The following is a 25,715-nucleotide window of genomic DNA, read 5'->3' on the forward strand; positions in this document are numbered from 1 at the left end:
TGGATGTTGTCCCACGGGTTTCGGAGAAAGTTTTGTTGCAAAAAGTTTCCTTTTAAGCGCACTGTCGATAAATTCTTTATGGTTTGTAAAACCAAATGTTATTATGCCGCTGCTCGCTGACATCGTGCCTGATGAATGATTGATGCTGTTCAGTTCGGGCCGCGGACGAATCGTTCATTTGAACCGGTTCTTTCTTTTAAGTGAACCGGTCGAACCAGTTAACCTGAATTGTTCGCGTTTAGCGTCTCCCGTAAACACTTAATATTACCCACAAATTAATTCAGTTCTTCACTTTCTGGCGTGCATGACAGTCCCGAGGACTTGAACCAATATACCGGAGTTATTTAGTTACACCAACAGCACACAATGAACTGAACTGCTGTGTGAAGAGAGAAATTATGAACACGCGCGGCTCGAGTCGAGAGTCGGCAACAGTTTTCGGATCACAAGAAGAATGCTCTATCAATGTTTTGTTTTGAAGGAGAAAAAATATATATATATCTGGACTCGGTCGAGACCGACTAGAACATTTGGTGAGACCAATGACCAAGTCCGAGACAAGTCCGAGTGCAAATACCAACGAGTCCAAGACAAGTCCGAGATCATAAAAAAACGACTCGAGTCCGGTCTCCAGCACTATAAACAGACTACACTTAAGGTCGCTCGACATCAACATCACCACCACCACCAAGCCTCCGACAACTCTTTCAAACTTTATTTATGTAAGAACTTACCTTCTATAAATGTTTTTACTATTTTTATTTCAATTTATTTATTTTTATTTTATCTTTATTTTTTATTTTTTTTCCGTTATTACTATTCATGATTGTACACTTAATGTAAAAACTCATTGTTAAATATTGTAATCGCCAATATGTCTGCCTTTGAGAATTGTAAATTGTTAATATTGTTTATTCAATGCCTTTTTTGTATGTAAACTTGTTTATGCTATTAATAAAAAAATCTTTCAAACTTTATTAAAAACGTGTTCCCTGGTAAGTAATTACTCCGTGAATGAATCCGCATCTACGTTTTAAGACATGTGCCCATGTTGCATTATTTGTGAGCCTTATATGCGTAATGACGTCTAACGTCCCCAACTTGTTAGCAACCGCCGTTTTTGAGACACAATAAGGCTTTAAAAAATCACAAGCGGGTTATAATTGGTGTGTGTTATGTCATAGAATAAAACATGAAAATATTTAGAGGTTTTGTTTACCACAGACCTCATTTCAGGCGATTTACCAAAAACCCATTCAAGAAACCAACAGACTTTGGAGCGATGGAACCGGAAGTCCTAAAATGCTAACTCGCTTCCGGGTTTAAATAATCCAAGGGCTTTTCAGATATTTCCATCGAATGGACTAAATAAGCGCATGCAATGTACATATGCACGCGACCGGAGAAAAAAAAAAACAGGGAGCAGCGTTTTTTATTTCTTCTCTGACAGCCGCCAGACCACATCGAACATTGTAAGTGTGTGTTAGAAAGCTGGAACGGTGAGAAAACATTGTGTTTGAAATGTTTTTTGTCTTTAAACCAAACTTTGTAGGTGTTCAGCCGGCAAAGTTTAAATCCTGTCTGGCTAACGCACGTTTCAGAATGTTTACGCATGATGTCCATAGACGAAGAGCAAGCGGTCTCTTGTGGCTGTTCGAATGCATTCAACCGCATGAGCATCTACACCACGAACACAATTCGGTCGAATGCGTTTTCGACAACCTCTGGAAGTGGTCGAAAGTGGACAAGCTCAAAACGTTTCACACCCCGTTTACACCTTTTAGCGTCGTCCACTTGTGATCCGACAACCATCTTAATACCAGATTTAGCGCCATCTAGCGGTGGAAACAGGCTCTTAGTTCTGGTCAGCCACCGTAGTGCTTCGAAAAGAAGGGGTGACGTGAGCTCTTGGTTGCAATTCGCAATCTCACCGCTAGATGCCGCTAAATTTTTACACTGGACTTTTAACTAAGATCGTAAAAAAACTAGACTTAATGTTCCTTACCCTACAAAGTTGGGCAGCGACATCTCCGGGGTTGATGTGAAACCCTGGCCAGCAGTCACGTTGATATTTCTTCTTGTGTTTGAGAGTGTGGACAGCGAGGAGCTTTTAAATGATAGAAGCATGCATACAGTTACACAGCATTAAAACTGGACGATTTCTTTGCCAGAGCATTCAACAGTTCACATTTAACTAAAAGTGGAGGTAGAGCCGAGCGGTGTCCTTACGGGGTCAGTATATATACCACAACACCGGCTATAAATAAACCCACATAAAAACAAGATGTAAGGTCATTAATGTAATATTACCTTGGATTTTTTGTTTTGTTTGACCATTGGAATGCTTCTCTGTACCACCCCAACATGTCTGTTTTATGTAAGGGATAATGTACAGGCAGCCGGTTGTTATCGCAGAAATAAGCCCATTATCCCACTTATTACAGGGCTACTTGCCACGTGAGAAAAAAAACTGGACATGAAATGTGAATTTGAAATATTTTATTAGCTCATTTTTAATGAATGCAGACCTTCCGTGAGGAAAAGCCGTTTACTTTCGGTTTTAAGGTAAGAAACGCCGTTCAGATGTCACGAACAGGCAATTTTATTTAATAATTGGTAAATATAATGTCATATACGTTATTAAAAGACATATTTATATTTAATTTGTCAAAAAAACCTGTCAAAATGATTTGCTGCATCCAGGTTACCGTATTCGTTTTGAGAGGTTGTTATCTGGGAATGACGACCCTGCAAATGTCGCAACTGGCCAATCAGAATCAAGCACTCCAACGCGCCGTGTAATAAGTGCGGGACAATCTGGCTGCTGCCGTGTCTGGCCTCCATGAGTCCGACTACCTGTAAAACAATTATAGACTACATCTTCACTGTTAATGGCCAATTGTCATGTCATGTTGTTTATTAATTGATCATTTCCCCCTCTAGCTCAATAAAGCTGCTTATTTTTAAAAGTTTAATTCTTCACAGAACTGCATTATTATAAATGCAAACATGCATTTCATGCAACTCCTACTCATGCACATCAGTTTTTTCTCATAAACAGTAAAAATGTCAAAAAAAAATGTCTCTACATGCTAGGCCTATTATTTCTCATTTTTATTTTTTGTGATCCTTGAAAAACTAAAGAAAACAGTATTGATGGTTTGGAAATCATGCTCATTTAACAGTGGGAGGTATGAGAACGTTAACGTGGCATGATATGTTAAAAAACATTAACATTTAAGTAACCGTCATCAACTTAAATATGCATCTAATATGTCAAGTGAAGTCGTTTCTTCACAACAAATTAGCTGTTGGCAAGAAAGCAAAGTTAGTTTTTGGGAGACGATGAACTTTGTAGGATTTCTATAAAATAAAATGCACAATCCTGAAGCAATAATACCCAATGAATGGAGAAGGGATGCCTCTTTATAGAACATAAAATAGTTACTTTATATTCATTTTCATGTGTCCATTTATGAGGAATATGTAGCGTTATGGATGTGACAATCCTGAAAATGGCACTTACCTGACTATGAAAAATCATGCACTAAAAATAAAACAAATGCTTTACAAATTTGAAGAGAGATCTCACATGGGTATTTGAACCACCAAATGTTAAAATCTGTGCTGTTACCATAGTAAAAACCGCTGGTAAAAACTTAATTTTTTCGTGGTAAGGTTGACATTTTCACGGAATTGCCCAGGTACATTGGGCTAATGAAGGCTGTCAGGCAACAACTGAGGCTCTGGCAAGAATAACAACCCAGTAGGAAACAGACGTGCATTTTGAGTTTATGTAAAGGCTTGTCATAGTTTCACTCAGTGTGGTAAGTACACACTGAAATATTCAATAACAAAAACGGTTCAATGGAGTTTGCATTAAGGAGAAAGATGATAAGGCAGCTGGCATATGTGGTAAGCTGATCTCAAACCATTCTGGTTTCCTGTCAGGAAGCGGGTGAGAGGCTGAGGAAGAAAAACCCATTCTCTTACATTTCTAGAGAGCACACAATGCACACGTCTGTGATTTACAGTAAACTTCAGTTCAGTTTCCTTCTACAGTAGTTGTATGAACGTACCATTTGTGATTTGTACTGGAATAGTTCACTAATGTTATTTTGGGGATATTTGGTTCCCAGAGTTTATTGGGTCTAAATAGTATGTTACATGGTGTATTTTGCAAGTATCCTGTTTAAATGTAAACTATAATGTAATTCATAAATACAATTTATATTATAAAACTTGGAAGAGAAAGTAACATTGTAGGTGTTTTGACACATTGGAGCACCATATAATTTACATGGTACATGAATTTTAGTACTATGGTATGTGTCAAAGTACCATGGTATTATCATGCGGTACTGGTATAGTACAAAAACACCTGTGTGTAAACAAAAACAGACTCAAGGACTTCATATATGAGGACATGGTTTATTTTATTAAAGGCATGGCTGATGTCAGCATTTATAAGTGTCCACAAAAAGACAAGAACACAACTCAAGCCCATTAAAGAAGGAGATATCCTCACCCCCAATTATTCCCTGACAAATTCCGCTTAAAAAACAAACAAAAAACTTTACCCGATATCTCCTTCATCCAAAACAAAAGGCATTCTGAACGATGTATTTCATGCAGAATTTCAGGAGTGGCCGACTGAATTTAAAGTTGGGAGAACTTAACTTAGTGGTAAATTTAACTGTGCAGTTGCTGTAAAAAGCTGGCTGTTTTTTTCTGGGGTTTTTTTTAATCGCTTTACCATTGGAATGTTATATTACGGCGCAAAGGCGCAAGGCTGTTGTCCTTGTGATCAGCATGGTAATGTACATCACTACAGAAGCCACGGTTAAAAGTCGGATGCTGGACAACAGGGGAATCCACATTTACAATGCAGTGAGATACAGGGCGTCCAAAACTTAAGCACATTCACAAGACTGTGCACCACAAGTCCATCCAAAATAAAAGACTGTTAGGCATCCACAGCAACCAGCCAATCAGAGCACAGACGTCTGAAACGCCTTGTTGAACATTTCTAAAATGAAAAAAGTAAGGGGCCCGAGGCTCCCCTCGAAACGTTTTCAAATGTTTACTTTGACCTAAACTGAACTTCTAAGGTTCCTTTGATTATTTATACCTCTATTTTTAATACGATTTTAAATGCAACAAGAGATAAGCACAATCACACGGCAAATAGACACGTCATTTAAAGTTTGTCTTTGATAAAATGTTCTCTACTCAAAAATAAAAACACGCTTTATTCTCATCATACGTCTGTCGTACGACCTTCGCCGAACGAAAATCGCCTTTGCTGTTTGACCGGGAAGAAATAACAACTGTGAACATTTTTATACATATCCCAGCCTATCCAACGCTAACCCCTGGCCCCGAAACATTTCTACCAAACAAAAAGCTCAGAGATCCTTAAAAGGTCGACTCAGTGCTATATCATCTACTGAAAAATCAGTATGAGAGAAAACATTACATCCGGGGCCACTAACCTGAGGCAGCCAATGATATACGTTATAAGAACATTACCGAGTAAAGCAGCAGGGCTAACGCTCTTCCTCCCGTTTCTTAGTGCTAAGCGCAGCGGTAGCTATACGTAAAGTTAGCGTAACTAGCACGCTTATGGTTCTACAGTCCTGTCGGATGTCTTTCTTCAGCCCAAGCGCAGTTCTCAGTGGCTTCTGAACTGTGTACAGCGGCTGCAGAGATTGTATATTCAGTCTCCCTGGCTTCCATCCCTGTTTGCTAACAGCGACGGACCCGTTTGTCTAGCTATTAACTTCCCAACAGTGCCAACCATGATAGTGATGTGAACAATCCATTAAAACGAAACGGAACAAAAAACAACAAAAGGAAAAGAGAAAAACACAGACCAGGCACAAAGAGAGCTGATAAAACTATTAAAAGGCAGAACATGAACAAAAGACGCGTCACGCGTGTAAGCTAGCGTAAAGATGCTCAAAAAAACAGGGAGGAGCAGGAAATAGGGGCGGCACATAATGAACTCCCCCGTTAGCAGTAAACTATTGAACATATTTACTGAATAATATTTCAGCGAGCTAAAACTGCTACAGAACAAGTCACAAAATACAGTATTGTTAATAATTGCAGTCTCTATTGCAGCTAATGATACTACGTCCTACATCTACATCTAGTCTAACCCCAGCTCTGTTTGATACCGATCGAGCTTCAATGTTGCTATAAGCTTCATAATGGTTGCAACGTGAGACTTTCCCCGTCCCGTTCTCCAAACACTTCTTACAAATCAGACTGTACATGACAACATCATAATCCATGTGTCAATCTATCTTCTAATATCCCAGCGTGCTCTCTAGAAGAACAGGTTCATCCTTCATTCATCCAACTTTTTCGCGTATTTTTTTACACAGCGACACAGATCCCTCCTCCGAGAAAATGAATCCAGATTTGGAATAAAAAGCGAAAAAAGTCCTTCTTTCTTTGTGTCCCTCGCTGTACCACTCCTGCCCACCATTAAACATCCTTTTCTGACACACACGTGCACAAACACCTTCTCTGTGTGTCGGTAACACAGAGCCGTTTAAGCAGGCGGCATGAGGGCATCTAGTCCAGAGTCTGTAGTCAAGGAGTCCGGATGAGACAGGAGAATGACCTTTGACCCCCAGAGGAAGTGAGGTGGCAATCAGAGAGGAAGGTTGTTTCCCTCAGAGTCAGTGATCTGCAGCGGCTACGTGCCGAGCGGCGTGACGGGTCAGGCGCTCGCACGCCCTCGTGGCCGTAGAGGCACGGGGAGAGAGACAGACAGAGTGAGTGAGAGAGTTAGAGGAGAGTAAGAGGGCTGCACGTCCCCCGTCGGTCAGGCGAGCGGTTCATTTGAGCCTGTCGCTTCGCATCGTTCGCCGTCTCCAGCCTCCACGCGCAGGTAATGCTGGAAATTTCCGATTGGAGCTTGTGGTGTTTCACCTCTTCCGTTGAATCGTGTTTCACACAAGTGCTTCTTCCCCGTGGACTCTCAGTGTGGCGGGTTCATGTTGCCGTGGCCGCGCTGCTGCTTCTGTTTCTGTTGCATCAGGAGCTGCTCCAGCGCAGACGGACCGGGCTGCATCATAGAGCTCGACCAGATTGACTACGTAAAGAGAAAGAAGAACGGAAACGTGAACGGAATGAACGCGCGACATCCCAGTGTGATCCCCAAATCAAGATTTTCTTAAAACTATTCAAACTTAAAACTTCTGTTAGTCAAATAAAATACTATCCTGAATATAACTTTAATTTACTGCTGAAATAGCATAAGTTTTACTTAGTTAAAAGTTGAAGCACTAAAATTATTAGCTGAAATTTAAAAAAAAAAGAATTAAAACTGAAATAAAGTATACAGCAATATAAAAAATAAACAAATAAAAGGCACATAACAAAATTTCAAAAAATTGAACTTAAGTAAACATGAAATTAAAATAAACTTCATATATACATATATATATATATATATATATAGCTGCAGAAAATAAAGAGATCAATTTTTCTGATTTGAAAATATAGGTATGTGTTTAGGTAAATCATTTTTGTTTCATTCTGTGAACTACTAATTTTTACCAAATCTCAAGTTTATATTTTTTGTTTTCAGTTTTATTAATAAGTTTTAATTGATAAAAACTAAAAAGGTATTATTAAGTTTTAATTTAAATATAAAACTTTAAAATTTAAATAAAACTTGATAAAACTGAAAACTATAAATCACAAAAAGTCAGCTATTGTGATGTTTCACGGATGCTTTACAAATATATGAAGCTTGATATCTGCAGAAAAAAAATGCATGGGAAAATCCCACAGTACCTTAAAACTGTCAAGGAGGACAGTAGAGGAATCCTCCATTGGCATGTCCTGGGCCGCCCAGCTGTTGGTTGGCGCCCCCTGGTGCCAGCTGTTATTCTCTGACACAGATGAGGACGAAGCCGAAGGCAGGTAGTCCAACCCGAAGCCACTCACACCTTGTGAATATAAAACCACCACAATAGTTACATCCCTCCTCGTAAGAGCCAGTCCTAAACTGAACCGTTAGCCTTTATGCACTCATTGAGATAGCTGGCAGTATTACCGGTCTTGTCAGCTTTCCAGCGGTCAGGTGCCCGGCGGTCTCTGCTGTCGGGCGTCCCAATGGGGCCGAAGTTGGAGAAGGGCAGGGAGCTGTGACTGTGGGTGGGAGGGGATGAAGGCAGGCTGCTTGGGTTGGAAGAGTGAGGGGACTGACTGGCTGGTGTTGAGTGATCTATTAAAAACAACAGAGGTTAGAGATCATTCGTGTATTATTCAAATTACTCTGCGTTACCTGCTTGTTGTACAAAGTGATAAAATAACAAAATGAATCATTTAAAATACCTGAGCTAGCAGGAAGTGAAGGGGACCATGGAGTTCCTTCAAACAGGGAGTAGAGAGAGGGCTCCTGGTGCATCATGGGTGCGTCTGGCTTAGACGCAGGGGGCATGTTTTTACCGTAGGCCTCGCTAAAAATGCTGTTGTTCTGGTAGCTCTCCTTTGAAAAAAAAGCAATCAGAATCATTTGCTGAAATCTTTAGGGACTTTTTTATTTATCAGAATTTCCGTCACTTATATAGTTACTATATTGGTGAGATGACAGGTAGTAATGGAGAGAAGAGGGGTGTTTGGGATCATAAAATTCTGTAAGCCAGATCTGGACTTGCATAATCATTTTGTTAATTTTGCCAATTACTTTATGATCCATAAGTGATAACAAATCCACCTCAAAACCAACAAGCAAAAAATGTTTTAAGAAAACGCAGTAAAACACTGCCACCTGGTGACTCTTTGGATTCATAACACAAGGGAGGACTAAACTAAATATGCGTTTTTGAGCACAGCAGGTTTACCTGAATGGAAAATCGGGGGAGAAGAGAGGACTGACCGATCACATCCGATCCACTGTCCAGCCTAGACTGACTTGGCAGCTACAGAGAAAAAAGCATATAAAGTAAAACCATTTTAACCACATCAAAACAAAACAAATTCAAGTTCCAAAATTGAAATATACAGATATGATCAGGTCATTTCAGAGCAGAACGCAGAAAACTGTAACGGTGTATTGTTTTTACATATTCATTTATTACTTATTCATATTTACATACAGTACACAGACCATCAGTCCAAACTTTGGACACACTTGACTGAATCGGTTTCTCAAGATTCTCTTAAACCACTTCTAGGTCTAAAGATGTATTCTTATCGACTTAAAATCTCACAAAGTATTACAGAATAAATGGGTGTGTCTAACGTGACTGACAGTGTGTACAGGATTCGTTTCATAAACAAATGAAAAACTCCATCCACTCCATGCTGATGACATAATAGGAGGAGAGCTACATACAAAGATGTTTCTTCCAGGAGCAGAGCTAAGAGGACCAGCCAAGGCCTGGTAGAAATCATGAGGTTTAGTAAAGAGAAGCTCCTCCTCCTCCTCAAAGTCCGCCAGAGTCTTTAACAGGTCTGGGGGCAGAAGAGGGGAGCTCTTGTTGTCCTAGTGAGAGACGAAGAACAACGGGGAAGGAGGAAAAGGGAAGAGAGATGAGAGAAACAGGATGTAAGAAAATAGGAAGCTATTGAAGATCTGCTCCATTATCACCCTGATTTCTGCTTCAGCCAATCAAAAGGCTCCTAAATTATCCGCAATAATTTTGTTGGCCAAAAAGAATGCGTCAAACTATATTTGTGGGGGTATAAATGTGGTCAGGACACAATAGCACCTGAAAATAAATATCTCTCACATCTGTCCTATACTGATATCTTCACTGCAGAGTTAAGGCCTGTTCACACCAAGCACGATAACTATATTAGTGTCCAAATAAAATGATTTTGTTCGTTGCAGTTTCACGTTTTAAATGCATAAACCTTTTCGATTTGGATGAATGGGTTTATTTGAAAAAAAATCCCAATTTTCTCTTTACAATTGTGCTAGAGATCCACCGATGTATCGGCCAATAATCGGTATCGGTCAATAAAAACAATTTTCACGCGATCAGCTATCTGCAGTTATTTTAAAAAACATTCGATGACCAGGGCCAATATATCCCGACAATAAAAAGAGGACAGGAAAATGCAATGAATTTGTGCTCTGTATGTAGAAAATGTTAAGAAACATCACCAGTTTGATATTCAATATTATCAGTCATTATATGAATTAATAACACTCATAAAGTTAAGAAATATTAATTGAATCTCCAGAATCGGTATCAGTATCGGCAGATATCACTCGGAATAATCAGCTATCGGTGGAGAAATTTTGTATTGGTGCATTTCTTCATTTGACCTTTGTAGTAACTATCATTCGGAATGTACGGGTCTTTAGAGATGCAGCATTCGAAAAAAAGACGAACGATCAAAAAGCATGCACATCTCAGCAAGACCTCGCTGAGATCAAGTTTCGATGAGATCGAAGGCATTTGTAAATGATCTGTAGCTTATGCTGGAAAACCAAAACCATGACAATCGAAGTCATGACAGATTACAGGGAATACGCCTGTATGAAACACAAATAAACGGAATAAAATCCCAACTAAAAGTGAACAATGAGCAGCCCGTGTTTCACACTAACTTTAAATTTTTGAAATAGTATATGTGCAACGTTGTGAAAAACAAGTAGCGTACTACATACTACTCCTGACACCATCATGTTGCATTGTGAAGTCAGCGTGTGACGTTCAGATATAAATTTGGCATTTGCATATACTGTAAATGTCCCAACTCTTAGCTGTCTGAAAGCGATGTTGAAAATGGCTGAAACAAACTGCGGTCGAATGCGTGTCACAGACCAACCGTTTTGAAATATACACTAGGTCATGCGTGTATTGTGTACTGAAAAACGGCCTACTATGCACATGTAGACGCTACTCGCATTACAATTTCTGCAGTATACAGGATGACGGTATTATATTTAGCATTCTTCTCCGAGATAAAATGCTCAAATGTAGATTAAATGACTAACTTCATATGGAGGGCCTCTGGGCATGTTCTCCTGGTCGGGGCAGAAGACTCCAGGCTGACGTTTGCCCATCCTGTCCACCATTCCACCCCTGCCCTCTCCTCCCATGTGGTACGAAGGCTCCCAAAAGAAATCCTGGACTTTGACTTCCGGAAACTTCATCTTCTTGTCCATGCTGGGTTGAGGAGGCTGCATGCTCATGGGATGATCGAAGAGGTTCATGGGATCCTGGGTGGGCATGAAGAAAGGCGGTTTGACTGGCATCTGCATGGGCATTTTCTGCATGCTGGGCTGATTTTGGTGCTGGTTCCACATTTGACCAGCCTGCTCGGTCACCTGCATGAAAGGCTACAGAGACAAAAAGAAAGATTAGCAGCAGCAGCATTCACGTTTCGAGCGGTAACCACGGTAATAAGATCCTGTCAGGAAAACCCCAGCACAAGCGCGTGGCATTACCTGCTGCATGCTGTGAAGATGCGGCGGGCTCTTGCCCAGCTGCGAGCTCTGCTTGGTGGGCGACTGCTGTTGTACTTGTAGCTGAACAGGCTGTTGCAAGGCCTGCTGGGATGGCTGAGGGGGAGGAGGCTGCTGAGACTGGAGAGGACCCTGGTTTAGGGCTCCCGGGCCAGATGGCCTCTGCTGGCTGTAGGGAATGTGTGAGGGTTTGCCCGTCTGCACCTGATTAGCAGACTGAGGGTGGGAGGCGGTCTGGAGGAAGGGGGCAGTGACAGAAACACTGGCGGGAAAGGTGAAGCCCGGGCTCATGGAGAACGCCACAGGAGGAGGAATCACATAAGCAGGTGGAGCAAAACCTGGGAACACAAGCACAGATAAATAAATACGTAGGTCTAACACCTTTTGTGTGTGTGTGTGTGTGTGTGTGTGTGTGTGTGTGTGTGCGTGCGTGCGTGCGTGTGTGTGCGTACCTGGTCTGCTGGGCAAAGGAGGGAAAGCTCCAGGGTGGTGAATGGGAATAAACTGAGAAGAGCATGTGGTTTGAGTCTGTGTGACTGGAGTCTTCCTCGCTTCAGACACTGGTGTCTTCCTCATCTCGGTCTGAGTCTTCACCTTCGCACAAAACAAGAGTCAAGTTTATAGTCGCACGTGAGGTGAACTTTGAGCAAAATGAAATTTGAATGAACCTCACCTGCTTCCCAACATCTGTTGATTTATCGTGATTGTTCTTCTTCACCTCGCTCTTCCTCTTGCCCTCTTTCTTCTGCTCGTTCTTCCCTTGTATTCCATTTCCTTTATTAAAGCCGGCTCTGTCCTTCACTGCATCCCTCTGCTGCAAGTTCCTGTTCTGTTCTTTGCTCTGCTCGCGGGGTTTGATGTTCTCTTTGAACGTGACCACGGGTCTTTCGCTGGCGTCCAGCCCGCTGTTCTGGTTCTTCCCGGCTGACAGGACAGACTTCAGGCCCTGGGTGCTGTCGTTGGGTGTCTGCTCTCCGTTAGATGACTCCTGGAGTACAGGTGTGTCTTTCTCCTGTGGCTCCTCCACCACCATCTCGGGGATATCAGTGATGAAGAGCAAAAGGCCATCACTGATGCGACACTGGATCAACCTGTTGGCAAAATCAAATCGCCCTCCTGAGTAAAATATGTGAATGATCCCGATGCGAAATCTTTGTCTGCTGGAGGCTAAACATACTGTATAAGTGCCCGTTCATGAAAACAGAATCAAATTTTACAGTTCTTCAATGGATAACCAAAATGACCTCATGTCTTGCTTTAGAAATGGTAACAAACTTGGTATACTTTGGTCTATTTGGAAAGTGTTTTATGACTTTTCAACTTTGATGGTACAAAATATATAGGCATTTAAAACTGTACATGAAGATTGATATGATTCCTTTATTTATTGTTGCAATGAAGAATTCCTAAATTATTGCTCACATTATGTCTTTACAATGTTTAACCAATAAAACGTACTCCATGACTTAAGACTAACCTTTTATAGTAGGAAAAAGACAAATATTGTAAAAAAAACCAAGGTGAAAACATCTCTATCAGTAATAAATTCATTACTGTATACATTGTAGATTGTTTACTGTAATAATTATGTACACATACATGTATATGGGTCATTCTCACGAAACCACCACAACATTATGGCAATAAAGATTTTAATGATAAAACATTTAATCGGTAACACAAAGCATGTCATAATAAACATAACCGTTTTATCTACCTTGCAGAAGCATACTTTTAACAAAAGAATGAATTAAGGTATTTTATAGCTTTTTCTGCTGAAATTCTCATTTTCGCAAGCATCCCGATTTGTCTGATTGAATGCATTATACATTGTAATTTAAAATGAAAATATTCTAAAAAAAACATTGGATATTCTACTGGATGACAGAAAAAAAGAGAATATTCATATATAATAAAAATCAAGATATAGTGAAAATAATAAGTATCCATGATATTCTCATCCTCTGTAACATTTTTTAAAGGACTGTTTAAACAAGCACAAATATATCTAAATTAAGTCTGATTTTATGTAAAAAAAAATCTATCAGTATCTGGTAACAGGTTAACATATTACTTTTAGTATTTATATTTTAGTTAAAAGCTTAATACGCTGTGACTTTTTTCATTCTCATTACTGAAACGGGTAGATTTATACATTTACAAAATGTTACATGTATAATTTTCTATTAAAATATAATGAATTAATGTCTTATGTATAATTAATAAAAACTTGCTCAGGCATCATGGCTTCCTTTTTTTTATTTAGCAAAACATGCTATGGGATTGACCGTTTTAAATTGTAATGGGAATTTTTAAGACCCTTTTTTGTAAAAAAAAATGTTCGAAATTGTGTTAAATGGTCAGTAAAAGGTTTGAAATTAATTATTTTCAACATTTCCTAATAATGTGTTGGAAATTTGTTAATGCGAGTGTTTTTAGTAAAATCACTAGGGATGGGTACCGAGAACCGCTACTTTTTTGGACCGGTACATAATTGGGTCGATACCAGAGTATCGATAAGCTTCATGACAAACGATACTGTTATCGATACTTGCGTTGTTTTATCTCTGTGTATTCAGGTGTTAAATGGCGAATTAGAGGCTGCTGCCTGACATTTTCCATCCCTGAATGATGTCCGAATGGCCGAAGTTTGCTCGACGTATGTGTGATGTCTAGGACCATATGATTTCCGTGATGTATTTGTAATCTGCTTGTTTTGCTTGTTTATGAGTGAAAGAGTGGCATGGTTGCGCTTGTGAAGCTTTCAGCGTACGCGTTTCACAACGAGGAAGCTTCCGTCAAACACCCCTTTGCGGAAACCCGTCAAAATAAAGGTCCTTAATTTGAGAACAATTTTTAAAATAATTCTGCCACGGAGAATATTTACTTACTTTAGTAAATTGAAGTAAATGTGCTAGTAAAATGATAAAAAATTGTACTAAAAAAATATTACTTGCTTTGAAAATAGTACTTAAATTTATGTAGACCCAAAACCAGAAAGGAAAAAATAAATACGGTCTACCAGCCAAATAACCATAGTGATGTAAAGTAACTATGTTGAATTACATTATGATGTACTCCAATGCAAATGCTAAGTGCCGTAAGTGGTATGCTAAGGAACACACACACGTTTTGTTATGTGGCATTTTCTGTTTGCTCAGAAGCATTTGTAAACTGTTCTAAAGCTCAGCTGTAATGAAGAAACTTAAAATGTTTAACATCTTTTCACATCATGTGTTTTTGCATCAAATTATAGAGCGTAGTATCAATAACGGTATTGATAAGTACCAGTATCGATATCGATAAAATCTTAACGATACCCATCCCTATGTTTGACATCTTGAAACTAAGCATTCGTGACCAAGGAAAATTTCAGCAACTCCCACTTGCGCATAACAGATTGAGATGTTAAAAGACAGCAAACTGTAATGAAATACGGAAACTGAAAGAAAGATGAAAGAAGCCATGAGTAAAAGAAAACAAAAGAGAAGCAAAGACTCACTGTGGTTGGTTGTCAGCCACCCACTTGCCCAGGCTGACAAGCCTCTGGTGTCGGTCAAGCACTAACAGGCTCTCTTTGCCAACCACCATCCCCTGGTGTCCTTTAGAGAAGTCTAGCATCCTGGAATGTTCATGAACAACAACCTTAATACATCAAATAAAGCTAACAGAAGAAAAAGCACAACACCAGCAAGAAAATCAAAAATGCTAAGGAAGGGTTACCGTAGTGCGGGCCGAAGGGCCAGAAAGCCTTGCAGCTCAAACTCCTCAGGCAGAGGAATCACTGTGAAAGACAGTCACAACATTAGCAGGGTATTACGTGGACTTAAGCGACTACCCTGAGAATCTATTTCCAATGTAAGCGTGTGATACCTGATGCATCCGACACGTCCTCCTCCTTCGGCTGGAAGCTGTTCAAAATGGACACCAGCCACGGCCAGATGCTGCGAGAAGCCAAAGATGTGTCATTTTAACAACGTTCAATAGCTCAGAATATAGGCTCAGGATGAACCTTATTAAATATCATCATGAAGTAATGCTAAGAGATTTTTTTCAGAAATTTATGAGATAATGATGGGTTTCTGCAAACATAACATATGAAGAAAAAAAGCTTCTTACTGCTGTCGCTTGCCCACGGCACTTTCATTAAACACGCTGGGCCTCAGCCTCAGCCAATCCAGTGACACTTTGATAGCAGGAAGCGGGCACTCCCCCGTGATCTCTTCTCGGTTCTTATTAAGTAAAGCACGGCTTAACATCACTCCCAGGAAAGACACTAAAGGAAGAAACAATTCCATTACAACACCATCACAAACTACAGCTCGTGAGACTGTTACATCTGAACGGTCTAATTGTCACTTTCTTTAACACAATCACTCCCTAGATATCAGTAACATAGAGCGGGGCGTACTAAAGAGGCCGAGGAGCTGGATCCAGCTGATCTGTTCATCCGAGCTGTAGCTCTGATCATCCGCCTCGTTGCTGAAGTCCCTAAGGTGGTGCAGTTCAAAGAGGTTTATCACCGTGATGTGCACCAGCTGCTGCGAGCTGAAGGCTTTCTGGAGAATCAGTCTCTGTAGGGCAATTTATGAACAGAATGTCAGAAGAACTCATGGAAAGATGATATCTGTCAACAATGTTTCAGTGAACACGGCGTTCTTGTTGGGAGTCATCAGTGATATGGTTCAACGGCTAGCGTTTTTTGGCCATACCTGAAACTGCTCTTCCAGCTTCTCTCTCAGGGTGTTGAGCTTGTCCAGGCTTTTGCAGAGATAAACGTGGCCGTGGAACTTGATGAAGGCCTTGATAAAATCAGACACGCTCCATTTTGCATTGACCTCGTCACGGCTGTACAAGGTTAAAGGAGACACAAGAATGAAGCATTAACAAATAAATCATTTCTTACCGAAATTTACCTCCAGATTCAACGCGAGCTCATTTTAAAATGTCCTACTAACAGTACTGACAGGGTCGTAAATTTGTAAAATGATGTACTGAAAGTTATCCGTGTCTGCAGGCCCATTAGGGATATCATCTGACCTCTCAAGGGCCTTGGAAAGAGCTTTCTGCAGGTTGGTGGATGCAGCAGGAAAGGGGAATTTGACAGCAATGCTCCTGCAGTAGTAGAAGATTGTTGTGAGGTGATCTCCTTTGGAGGAGGCCAGTATGGCCAGCTGATTGTACGGTTGTCCTGGGAGTTGAAAGAGTAAAAACATCAGGTTTTTGTTCTTTTTAGTTCTAATCGTAAACTATGTGTCTGAGGACGTGTGAAAATCGAATGAACAGACACAAACCATTAGAAGGAACAAGTTGAGCTGCATGTCTGTAGTACGACTCAGCCTGGCTGGTTTGGTTACGATAGCGTGCTGTGGATTGCAAAAAACAACCAATAAACCAATAAAATTCTTCAGTGCATTAATTGCTATTTTTATTTATAATACATGACATATTTCGGAGCCACACATCTATGATTTTTAACCAAAGGGAAATACGTTATTCAAACGTTACTCAAACGTTATTCAAATGTTTCTCAATTATCGATTAGTTCATTTTCATTTTGGAGCAAGCTCACCGATATCTCCAAGATGGACGAGACAGTGTTGGCAGATGTAGGAACAGGAGCTGGGCTGGGGCTTCACGATGGCGCTGGTGGTGCTTTGTTTATTGCTGATGATGCCAAGCTGTGACGATTTCACACGGCAAGGCAGGTCCACATTAAACACCGTACACAGCTCCTGCAACAGCTGAAAAGAACCAGAAACCAATTGGATCTCCTGCAGAACCTCATTTTTGAGGGCAGAATGACATGGCACAAAAGCATGACGATTGGTCATGTGACGCACAGCCTCTTCATCCACAATCTGCATCTAACAGAAACAAAACTTACTTGTGTGTAGAATCCGCTAGCTGCCTCGAGAAACAGGGAGAGATTGGCCTGCACCTCACTTCGATTGGGGTTGGCTCTGTTCTTAGCTTGACTCTGTAGTGTTGTTATTTGATTCTTAAAAGCATGGTTCCAGCTGGAAACACAAGAGTTCAGAAAACAAAATAACAGTCAACAACATATACATTTATGCATTTTTTATCCAAAGCGACTTTCATTGCATTATACTATACATTTGATCCCTGGGATCGAACCCATGACCTTGGTGTTGCTAGCGCCATGCTCTAACCACTGAGCTACAGGAAAGCTGAAATCATTGGATATTGCAGATCTATCCATGTACTAAACAAACTCTTGCAGCAAGCATGCCTATCGTGAGTCATGCATGTAATGTATATGAATCGATGTGTATTATTAGCATTCTTACAGATCCTGTTCCACTTTCTTGTCCAGGGCGTACTCCAGGTCTGTAACCAGCATCTTCTGGTATAAGTCCTGAAGAGCCTGTCGTGATGTCCAGACCTCCGCCGCTCCGAGCTTTGAATCTGCACGACACACAGGGAGGAACATGTTAAACAGATAATGCTGCAGAACACGCTGTCAAATGTGACTCCGTCTATGGGCGCCTTTCAGTTCCTTTGGAGAAAGACATCCTAGTAACCACATTCAATGCCATGGTTACCAGAGTGACAGGGATAGGACGACAAATATGAAACATAGCAACAGACTGCAAGCAATCTCATAAATCACATCACTACTTCTAATAACATCATTCAAATTCTTATTACTACAGTTAAAAACCTGAAGTAGATTTTTTAATATTTTGAAGGATATTCATATTTTTATATACAGGACATTTCCAAATATATAGTTGATGATGACTATATGTTTATAAAACGCTACACAAGAGAAGAAACTGCACTGATAGGCCATACCTGTCATGTCAGCCTTCAGGGCCTCTGCCTGCCTGCTCAGGAAAAAAGTATAGATTAATAATATTGCATGAGAAAAGAAGAGATTTGCATTCACTAGTCATTTAGCAAACATTTATCTTCTGATAAGGAACACAACAAGCAACTCATCATGCAAGAGCCAACCACACTCATGATGCCCAAAGGAGAAACCAACGCAGAAGTAATACAGCACGACAAAAATACTTTTATAAATACAATTGTTTCATACAAGGACTGTTATGGTTCTGGATGAGTTAAGTGATAACGTTGTGATGGTTTCAGCAGATCGGAAGGAGCATGGAAGCGCATTTCAATGTAGGTACTAGAGAGGGATGTTGGAGAGGTCTTTTGAACAACCGTCTATTGCAAGACCGCACTATTGCACGGCTGCATTCTGACAAATTCGGGGTCATATTGGACACTATTTTGATTGATCTCATGGGACCATTGATCACATAGATCCAAAGATCAAGGAAATACTGTAGATCCAGCAACGTTCTTGGGATCATGACCCCACAATCGCCAAAAGTAAAGATGGGCTCACAGCATCATAAAACAGATTCTGGCACTTATATGAAAAATGGAAATATGACAGGCTGATACTTTGAACATAAACGGCTTGCAAAGGGCATTTTGAAAAGACTAAATATATTTACATTTATGCATTTGGCAGACGCTTCTATCCAAAGCGACTTACATTGCATTTACATTAACGCATTTGGCAGACGCTTTTATCCAAAGCAACTTACATTGCATTATCCTATACATTTATACATAGGTATGTGCAATCCCATGGGATCGAACCCACAACCTTGCATTGTTAGCGCAATGAAATGTTTTATTTTACCAATGATTTATTTATTGAGTCGGAGTTATCGACATGTCATTACATTTACATGCACAAAAAAAAGAACAATTCTTATTCATTTGTCACATTAAAAGTGGTTTATTCATTATTTAGCTGGGCGATGTGACGATGTTATCGTATAATCGCCGATGTCTCGCAAATATCCACATGTCGATTACAACAGACAGTTACCAGACGATAATCAACAATAATGGAAAATACGTGTTATAACATTATGTCATTACGTGTTATAACATTACGTGTTATAACCTCCACTTCGCGTCGGGTCCTGATCAGACTGTCGGGGCTTATTTCACGATAACAGCCAGCTGCTGGTACATTATCCCACTTATTACACGGTTACTTGCCACATGAGAAAAAAACATAAAATGTGAAGTGAAATTTTAGTAGCTAATTTTTACCAAATGCAGACCTTCTGCGAGGAAAAGCCGTTTAGTTTCGGTTTTAAAGTAAGAAACAACGTTCAAACTAGGGCTGCAGCTATCGATTCTTTTACTAATCGAGTATTCTACTGATTTTTCCATCGATTAATCGGGTATTCAGATAATAAGTACTTTTTCTTTATTAAAAAGCAATACTAAATATACAAGAGAAAATAAGACAGGTCTCTTAAAATGAGTAAAACAACTAATTTGTTTCCTTTTTAGAACAATTAGTTTTTATTGCTGAAATAGCATACATTAATATCTGCGAAAACTAAACCCATTTAGTACATTCCATTGCCATATTAAATTAAAAATGCAATATAATACAAATATATAAATAAGAAACATGAATAAAAATGGAACTAATAATTTCAAACAATAGCCTATGACTTTTATTTTGGCAGGTTGTCAGAAGACCCTTATTTTTTAGTATGTCTGTTTCTTCACTCAAACAATAACATGTTTGTGAAATAAACTCTCAGAGCAACTCTGGAGGTGAAGTTCATGTCCTCATTCAGCGCAGACGCAGACAAATTCATGAGCATCACGCGTGTAGCACGTTAAACTGTGCATTTCATTCACTCAGACATGCAGACCAGACAGATGAAATGTGTAAATAACAGGATTCGGTGTCAACTAGTCCGCATCTAGTTTGATGGACTCAATGCAGCCGGAAAACAAGTTTCACTCGTAAAATAGACTAAAACCAAGTCAAATATCAGTTCACCATTTCAAAGCTATTAGGGCTGTGACGGTGGTAATAGACAAATCGACCGCGATGGTGCGGTGGTTGAGAAATATATATTATTTATATAAATAATATTTATATTATTATATTTGCGTGTAGCAACCACATGACGAGTGGAAGAGAAATATAGACCTTATTTAAATACTTGAAATTGTTAAATAATTGAAATATGATATTTGAAATAAATGAGGATGAAGCATCCGTCAATGTTTAACGCGCAAATCCATCAGTGAAACGGCACGCTACAGCATATAAAACATTGAAATAAACATCAGTAAATAATGAAAACTTAAATGATATAAGAAAGCTAAATACTAAATAAAAAAGCTCTTGTTGCAGTAACTTCAGTCAGTGGCGTATTAACCCTTACAGTCCTTAACAATTCCATTTGAAACAAACTGTTTAAACCTACATTGGCTTTCCTATTCAGATTGCCATAAAAACTTTACTTTTTCCGACTCGTTGATGTGAAACTTACTTGTTGACATTGTCCAGATTAAAATGTGTACAGCTGCACTAAATGCGCGTTCAGAAGATGTGCACAGGAGCGCAAATGAAGAGATGTCTCTCCGCAACCGCGGCAAAACCTGCGCGCGCTCCGACACTAAGCAAGCGGGTCATAGCCAGTTTTGATTTTACGTATCTGTTCATTTCACAACAAGATCCATTGCAGAAGCCGCAGAATAACCTGGGTTTTGCCGTGCAGGCCTGCGCTCGAACGCACCAACGGACACGTATGCCAATAATTTCTGTTAATTTAAAATCTTTTAAATAAAACCACCCACAACTGAAAGGCTACAACTAGCAATCGTTATCGCAACTCTCATATTTATTACACCTATATTTGTCAGAGTGACGTGCACTACCGCCGGTGGCAGTTCACCGTCATGGCACTTTACCACCGCGGTGGTGCGGTTGTTACGGCAACCGTCACAGCCCTATAAGCTATCCGTTATTTATCAGCATGAGAAACGCGTGTGAACATACTAAAATGCGTGTGTCTCACGGTGAATGCATGAGACTGTAACATGAACAGAGTTTAGCGGGCTGTGCGTCAGTAATAACGGTCCGTGAGGAAACGCAGTGCTCCGTGTGTACTGTAGTTAAATGGATTAAACGAGGCTTCGAGGCAGCAAAAATTGCCTAGATGATTTTTTGTATTCGAATAACTCGAGTTACTCGAGGAATCGTTTCAGCCCTAGTTCAAACATCACGAACAGGCAAATTGGTTTAATCATTTGTAAATATAATGTCATATATGTTATTAAAAGACATATTTGTAATTAATTTTTGTGTAATATTAAACTGCCCCTCTCAAAATGATTTGCAGCATCCGGGTTACAGGGTGTTATTCGTTTTGAGCAGTTGTTACTTGAAAATAACAACCCTTGGAATGTTGCGACTGGCCAATCAGAATCAAGCATTCAAATGAGCCATGTAATAACATGCGATATAAGCTTTAGCGTGAACGTTAGTGATGGGAATTATGATTCATTTGAGTGATTCGTTCTTTTTCAGTTCGTTCACCAAAATGATTCGTTCAGATTCGTTCACTGATTCGTTCAGTGACCATTTCTATAATACGTCAGCAGGTGGCGAAAAAGAGTTGTGTTATGTCAACGAACGTGATGTACGCTCGGTACATCAGTACGCCGATCGTCTACGCAACGTTGCATGAAGTCAAACACATCTGATATTATTGGATTTATATGATACCATATGACACATATCATACGCGATGATTTTAAAGTCGATTATCGATAAAAATAAATTTACCATTGCCCAGCCCTAGAATGTATCTTTTTACATGTTGAAGTCTGTTGATGATGCTTTTATTTAGTGTCATTTTATTTACGTTTTATTATAACAGTTAAACCGTGGTCACACTTGTCTTTTTCTCTAATTGACTTCCATTCATACGCATGCGAATGCGACAGACCAGAAACGCAAGCCCGTCCAACGATATTTCGCTGGGTAGCAAAGTTCAAGTTTAGTGAACTCTGACCTGCAAATTCGCATCACGTGAGACCAACAGAAGAACAAAACGTCACAGCGTGACCTCTCGGTACAGAAATGTAAAAAATGGAGGAATCGCGCCCGCCCATTTTCGTACCACTGTCTGAACGATTTTCGCATGCTCAAAGTCAAGTCTGACCGCGGCTTTAACCGGCCACATTGCTTTTTCAATATCAGCACAGCAATTAAAAAACTCAGTCAACCACAAATTTTAAGTTAAATAATACATGTACTTACATTACATTTGCATAATATATATATATATATATTTTTTTTTAATTAACTGAAGATAGAAAATCACATGCATTTGTGATGTTGATTGATGAGGGTGAGTAAATTATGAGAATATTTATTTTGGATGAACTATTCTTTCAACTAAACACCTTCCCAATCATGTCCTAATATAAAAGCAGGAAATTGCAGATAAATTTCACTTGACACCACATGACCCCACACATTTGGATGAGGTTGATTGAATAAGCAAGTCAGTGGTTGATCCATAGTTTGTGTAAACCCTCGCCTAGACATTAGCTTTAATTGATACCATGCTTCAAAATCCAAACAGAAATAAATACACATATAATGTTTCAGCTTTTATGTTCCTCTTCACCCGTTTCTGCAAGTATTAAGCCGAAATACCAAGTCGTGTACCATCCACTGTCTCCGCTCACTATCACTATGGCGACAGCACCATCATTCCATTACAAGACATCCCCTCACCACATGCTGCCTACAACAACTTTACACGTAAAAATAAAAAAAAAACTTTTTGAAATGGTTTTATATAATTTATATCGTTTTGGATTTGTCACTTTCGGGCGGCAAATAAAGACGACCTTTCACATACAATCTCCCTCAGCAGATTCACCTCACGTTGTAATGATAGCAAACTCAAGGTTACTGACGCCATCAGCTACAAAAACATTAAGCCTCACCGATCCCAAGACTCGTTTTCGGTGGGTGACAATAACTTTAGGAGTTTCAAAAGGGGGAATTAAAAAAGGATTGTCATATTGAACTAAATATGCTGATCTTTGTCCAAGTCGAACATGTTAATATCTGGCCATGAGCTGAAGATAAAAAAAACTATGAATACACGATTACAACAAAAGGCCAAAACCCAACAGTCACATTCTGATAAAACCAAAGAACCAAAACAATATCAGTAAGTTACGTAGTCGCATCTCTTCCATCACTGCAATGAATTATTCAACCTGAAATGAAAGTAAAATGGAACCCTAACTAACGTTACAGCAGCGACGCAATTTCATTATATTTGGATAATATGAAAGTCTTTTTATTTAAAAAAAAAAAACCGTATTCACCTATAATCTTAAATGAACAAAGTGGTTAGTTAACAGCGAGCATGTGTGACTGGATTGTTTTCTGACTTCCTCCAGCGGTGTGTTTGTAGCTAACACGGGCTAACATCACAACACCTAGCATACACTCACTCTCACGTCAGATGTGCAGACTGAGATACGTATTGTCCTCCTTACACTTTATTAAACATCACGATTTGCTTAAACACAATTCTATCAAGCATTTAAGTCGACATTTAAGTAAAACATCTGCTCATTCTGCTTGCATTCTGTTTCGTGTCTCGACAACATGCTATTATGCTAACTAGCCTGGCATCTAGCACTGACAGCCAATGCTAACCAAGCAACATTCCGACCAACCAGATCTGGCCTCAATAATAAAACCGCGAACTCGGTCGCCGGTTAAAGTCTGATAATCTCCGACTTTAACTCACCGCAAGTATTGGGCGCAGAGGTTCATCCTGTTGGATCGCCGGTCTTTTAGACAACGACAGGTTCACAAGCTAAATCTACTCCAGGCGCCATATTGTCCATCACATCGTCATTGGTAGAAAGCTGCCCAGACGTACACAGATGAGCGCGCTGACTACGTCACAGGCCGCGCCCCCTCGCTCTCCTACAGTAATTACATTTTGGGCATCTTTCCAAACGGAAGCGAGCATCCCTATGCCCTACTCCCTTCGAAGGGCTGAGACCTTGTCTGGTGTAACCCAAGGACAGCTGCTTAAACTGAGTGTTTATATACATGGCTTGTCCTTCACATGACATTTACACATATTAAAGGAGTATAATTAGATACAATAATAATTGATAATAAAATAAGCAACAATAAACGTAATCATTTTGAACAAAATACACTCATTAGCCCATGCCTAATGTTCAAATATCAATTATTCTTATAATTCTCTGTAAAACAAGTCTGTGTTAAATCAAAGGGAGGGATGTCATCACAATCTTTAAATTCTAGATGGGGACATTGGGAAGCATTGGATAAAGTTGAGAGACATGGACTATGTATCAATTCATTTGTACAAACTTGACAACTTCTGTGAAATGTTTATAGTGCATTTATTAAGACTGAAGAAAGAAATCCCTAATGTTTGGAACTATTACTTTAAACCAACCAATAAACAAAAATACTGCGTAACTTCGTAATTGTATAATGATTTGTTAGGCTGAGGAACATTTTCGACATTTGAAGTAAATAATAGTCGAGGGCTTTAGAAGCTTGTTTTGCTCTTGATGAGTCACTCTGCTGTTTCAAATTCAAATGCCTGTCACCAAGGCCGGTGTTAACATATCACTCGTGCAATGCCAAATATGTGAGTAAAATGTTAAATGCGTTCTTATAAAAGAGACCAAATGGAACAAAGCACGTTTTTGTTTATTATTTAAAATGTCCATCAAAGCCACAGACAGGTGTCGTATCACTCTGCGTCTAGATTTGCAATCTACTAAGATTAGTCACATTCACATTACATTTATTCATTTTGCAGATGCATTCACTCAAAGTGATTTAACAGATCATAATATATAAGCAAATAATCCAGCAGCAGAAGCGATTAACCCAAGCAAAACGTCTTAAAGTGATAGGCCTAATCTAGAAGCAAAATGTTAAACTTCTTTGGAAATTATTGCAACATTAGGTAGACCAAAAAACTATGAAATGGCTTACTTTGAAATATTCTCATGTAACTGCAATAGAAATTCAAATCTGATGACAATTGTTTAGCCTAATGACAATATTTGAGGAATTCACAATATTTCCTCATTTAAAGAGATATGTTACCCCAAAATAAAAATGGGTCAATGTTGTTTGGTTACGTTTTTCAAAATATCTTCTTATGTGTTCAGAAGAAAGTCATACAGATTGAACTATCCCTTTAACATTCCTACCACAGATTTTACACGTTGGCTATCCCAAACATTTCAATGCGATTTATAAAGCACAACCTAATTATGATTAGAAGCTCACGAACACGAATCCCAATGTTAATGTAGAAGGCAGACTGAAGTCACAACGGTCTCAGTATCTCTCGGCGTGCGCGTGTTC

At 39.5% G+C, this 25,715-nt stretch overlaps 1 protein-coding gene across 2 annotated transcripts; it reads right to left on the minus strand.

The window, feature by feature from the left end:
* Positions 1 to 4,417: 4,417 nt before the first annotated feature.
* Positions 4,418 to 24,226, minus strand: smg7 (SMG7 nonsense mediated mRNA decay factor). 2 transcript variants are annotated; one of them, XM_057334950.1, is made up of 23 exons: positions 24,097 to 24,226; positions 18,266 to 18,297; positions 17,758 to 17,875; positions 17,334 to 17,466; positions 17,019 to 17,190; positions 16,741 to 16,812; positions 16,487 to 16,637; positions 16,159 to 16,294; positions 15,858 to 16,020; positions 15,566 to 15,722; positions 15,320 to 15,390; positions 15,170 to 15,230; positions 14,949 to 15,068; positions 12,120 to 12,537; positions 11,899 to 12,040; positions 11,429 to 11,784; positions 10,976 to 11,320; positions 9,362 to 9,511; positions 8,868 to 8,945; positions 8,359 to 8,512; positions 8,078 to 8,248; positions 7,816 to 7,970; positions 4,418 to 7,108 (listed from the first exon to the last, which is right to left on the minus strand). In XM_057334950.1, the coding sequence occupies exons 1-23, from the start codon at positions 24,120 to 24,122 to the stop codon at positions 6,995 to 6,997; spliced, it is 3,495 nt and encodes a 1,164-aa protein (XP_057190933.1). In that variant the 5' UTR covers positions 24,123 to 24,226; the 3' UTR covers positions 4,418 to 6,994. The 2 variants fall into 2 exon arrangements, with proteins under 2 accessions (XP_057190933.1, XP_057190935.1); XM_057334952.1 differs by lacking the exon at positions 9,362 to 9,511.
* Positions 24,227 to 25,715: the final 1,489 nt, after the last annotated feature.

The sequence above is a fragment of the Triplophysa rosa genome, linkage group LG5 (genome assembly GCF_024868665.1).
Source record: "Triplophysa rosa linkage group LG5, Trosa_1v2, whole genome shotgun sequence".
Taxonomy (NCBI): domain Eukaryota; kingdom Metazoa; phylum Chordata; class Actinopteri; order Cypriniformes; family Nemacheilidae; genus Triplophysa; species Triplophysa rosa.

Excerpts from the sequence above, each read along its gene's own strand:
- smg7 (XM_057334950.1), bottom strand. The coding sequence starts at position 24,122 with ATGAACCTCTGCGCCCAATACTTGCG. Across the intron at positions 18,298-24,096 it reads CTCTGCGCCCAATACTTGCG|GCAGGCAGAGGCCCTGAAGG; the intron begins GTGAGTTAAAGT and ends TTTCCTGAGCAG. Across the intron at positions 15,069-15,169 it reads GCCCTTCGGCCCGCACTACG|GATGCTAGACTTCTCTAAAG; the intron begins GTAACCCTTCCT and ends TGAACATTCCAG.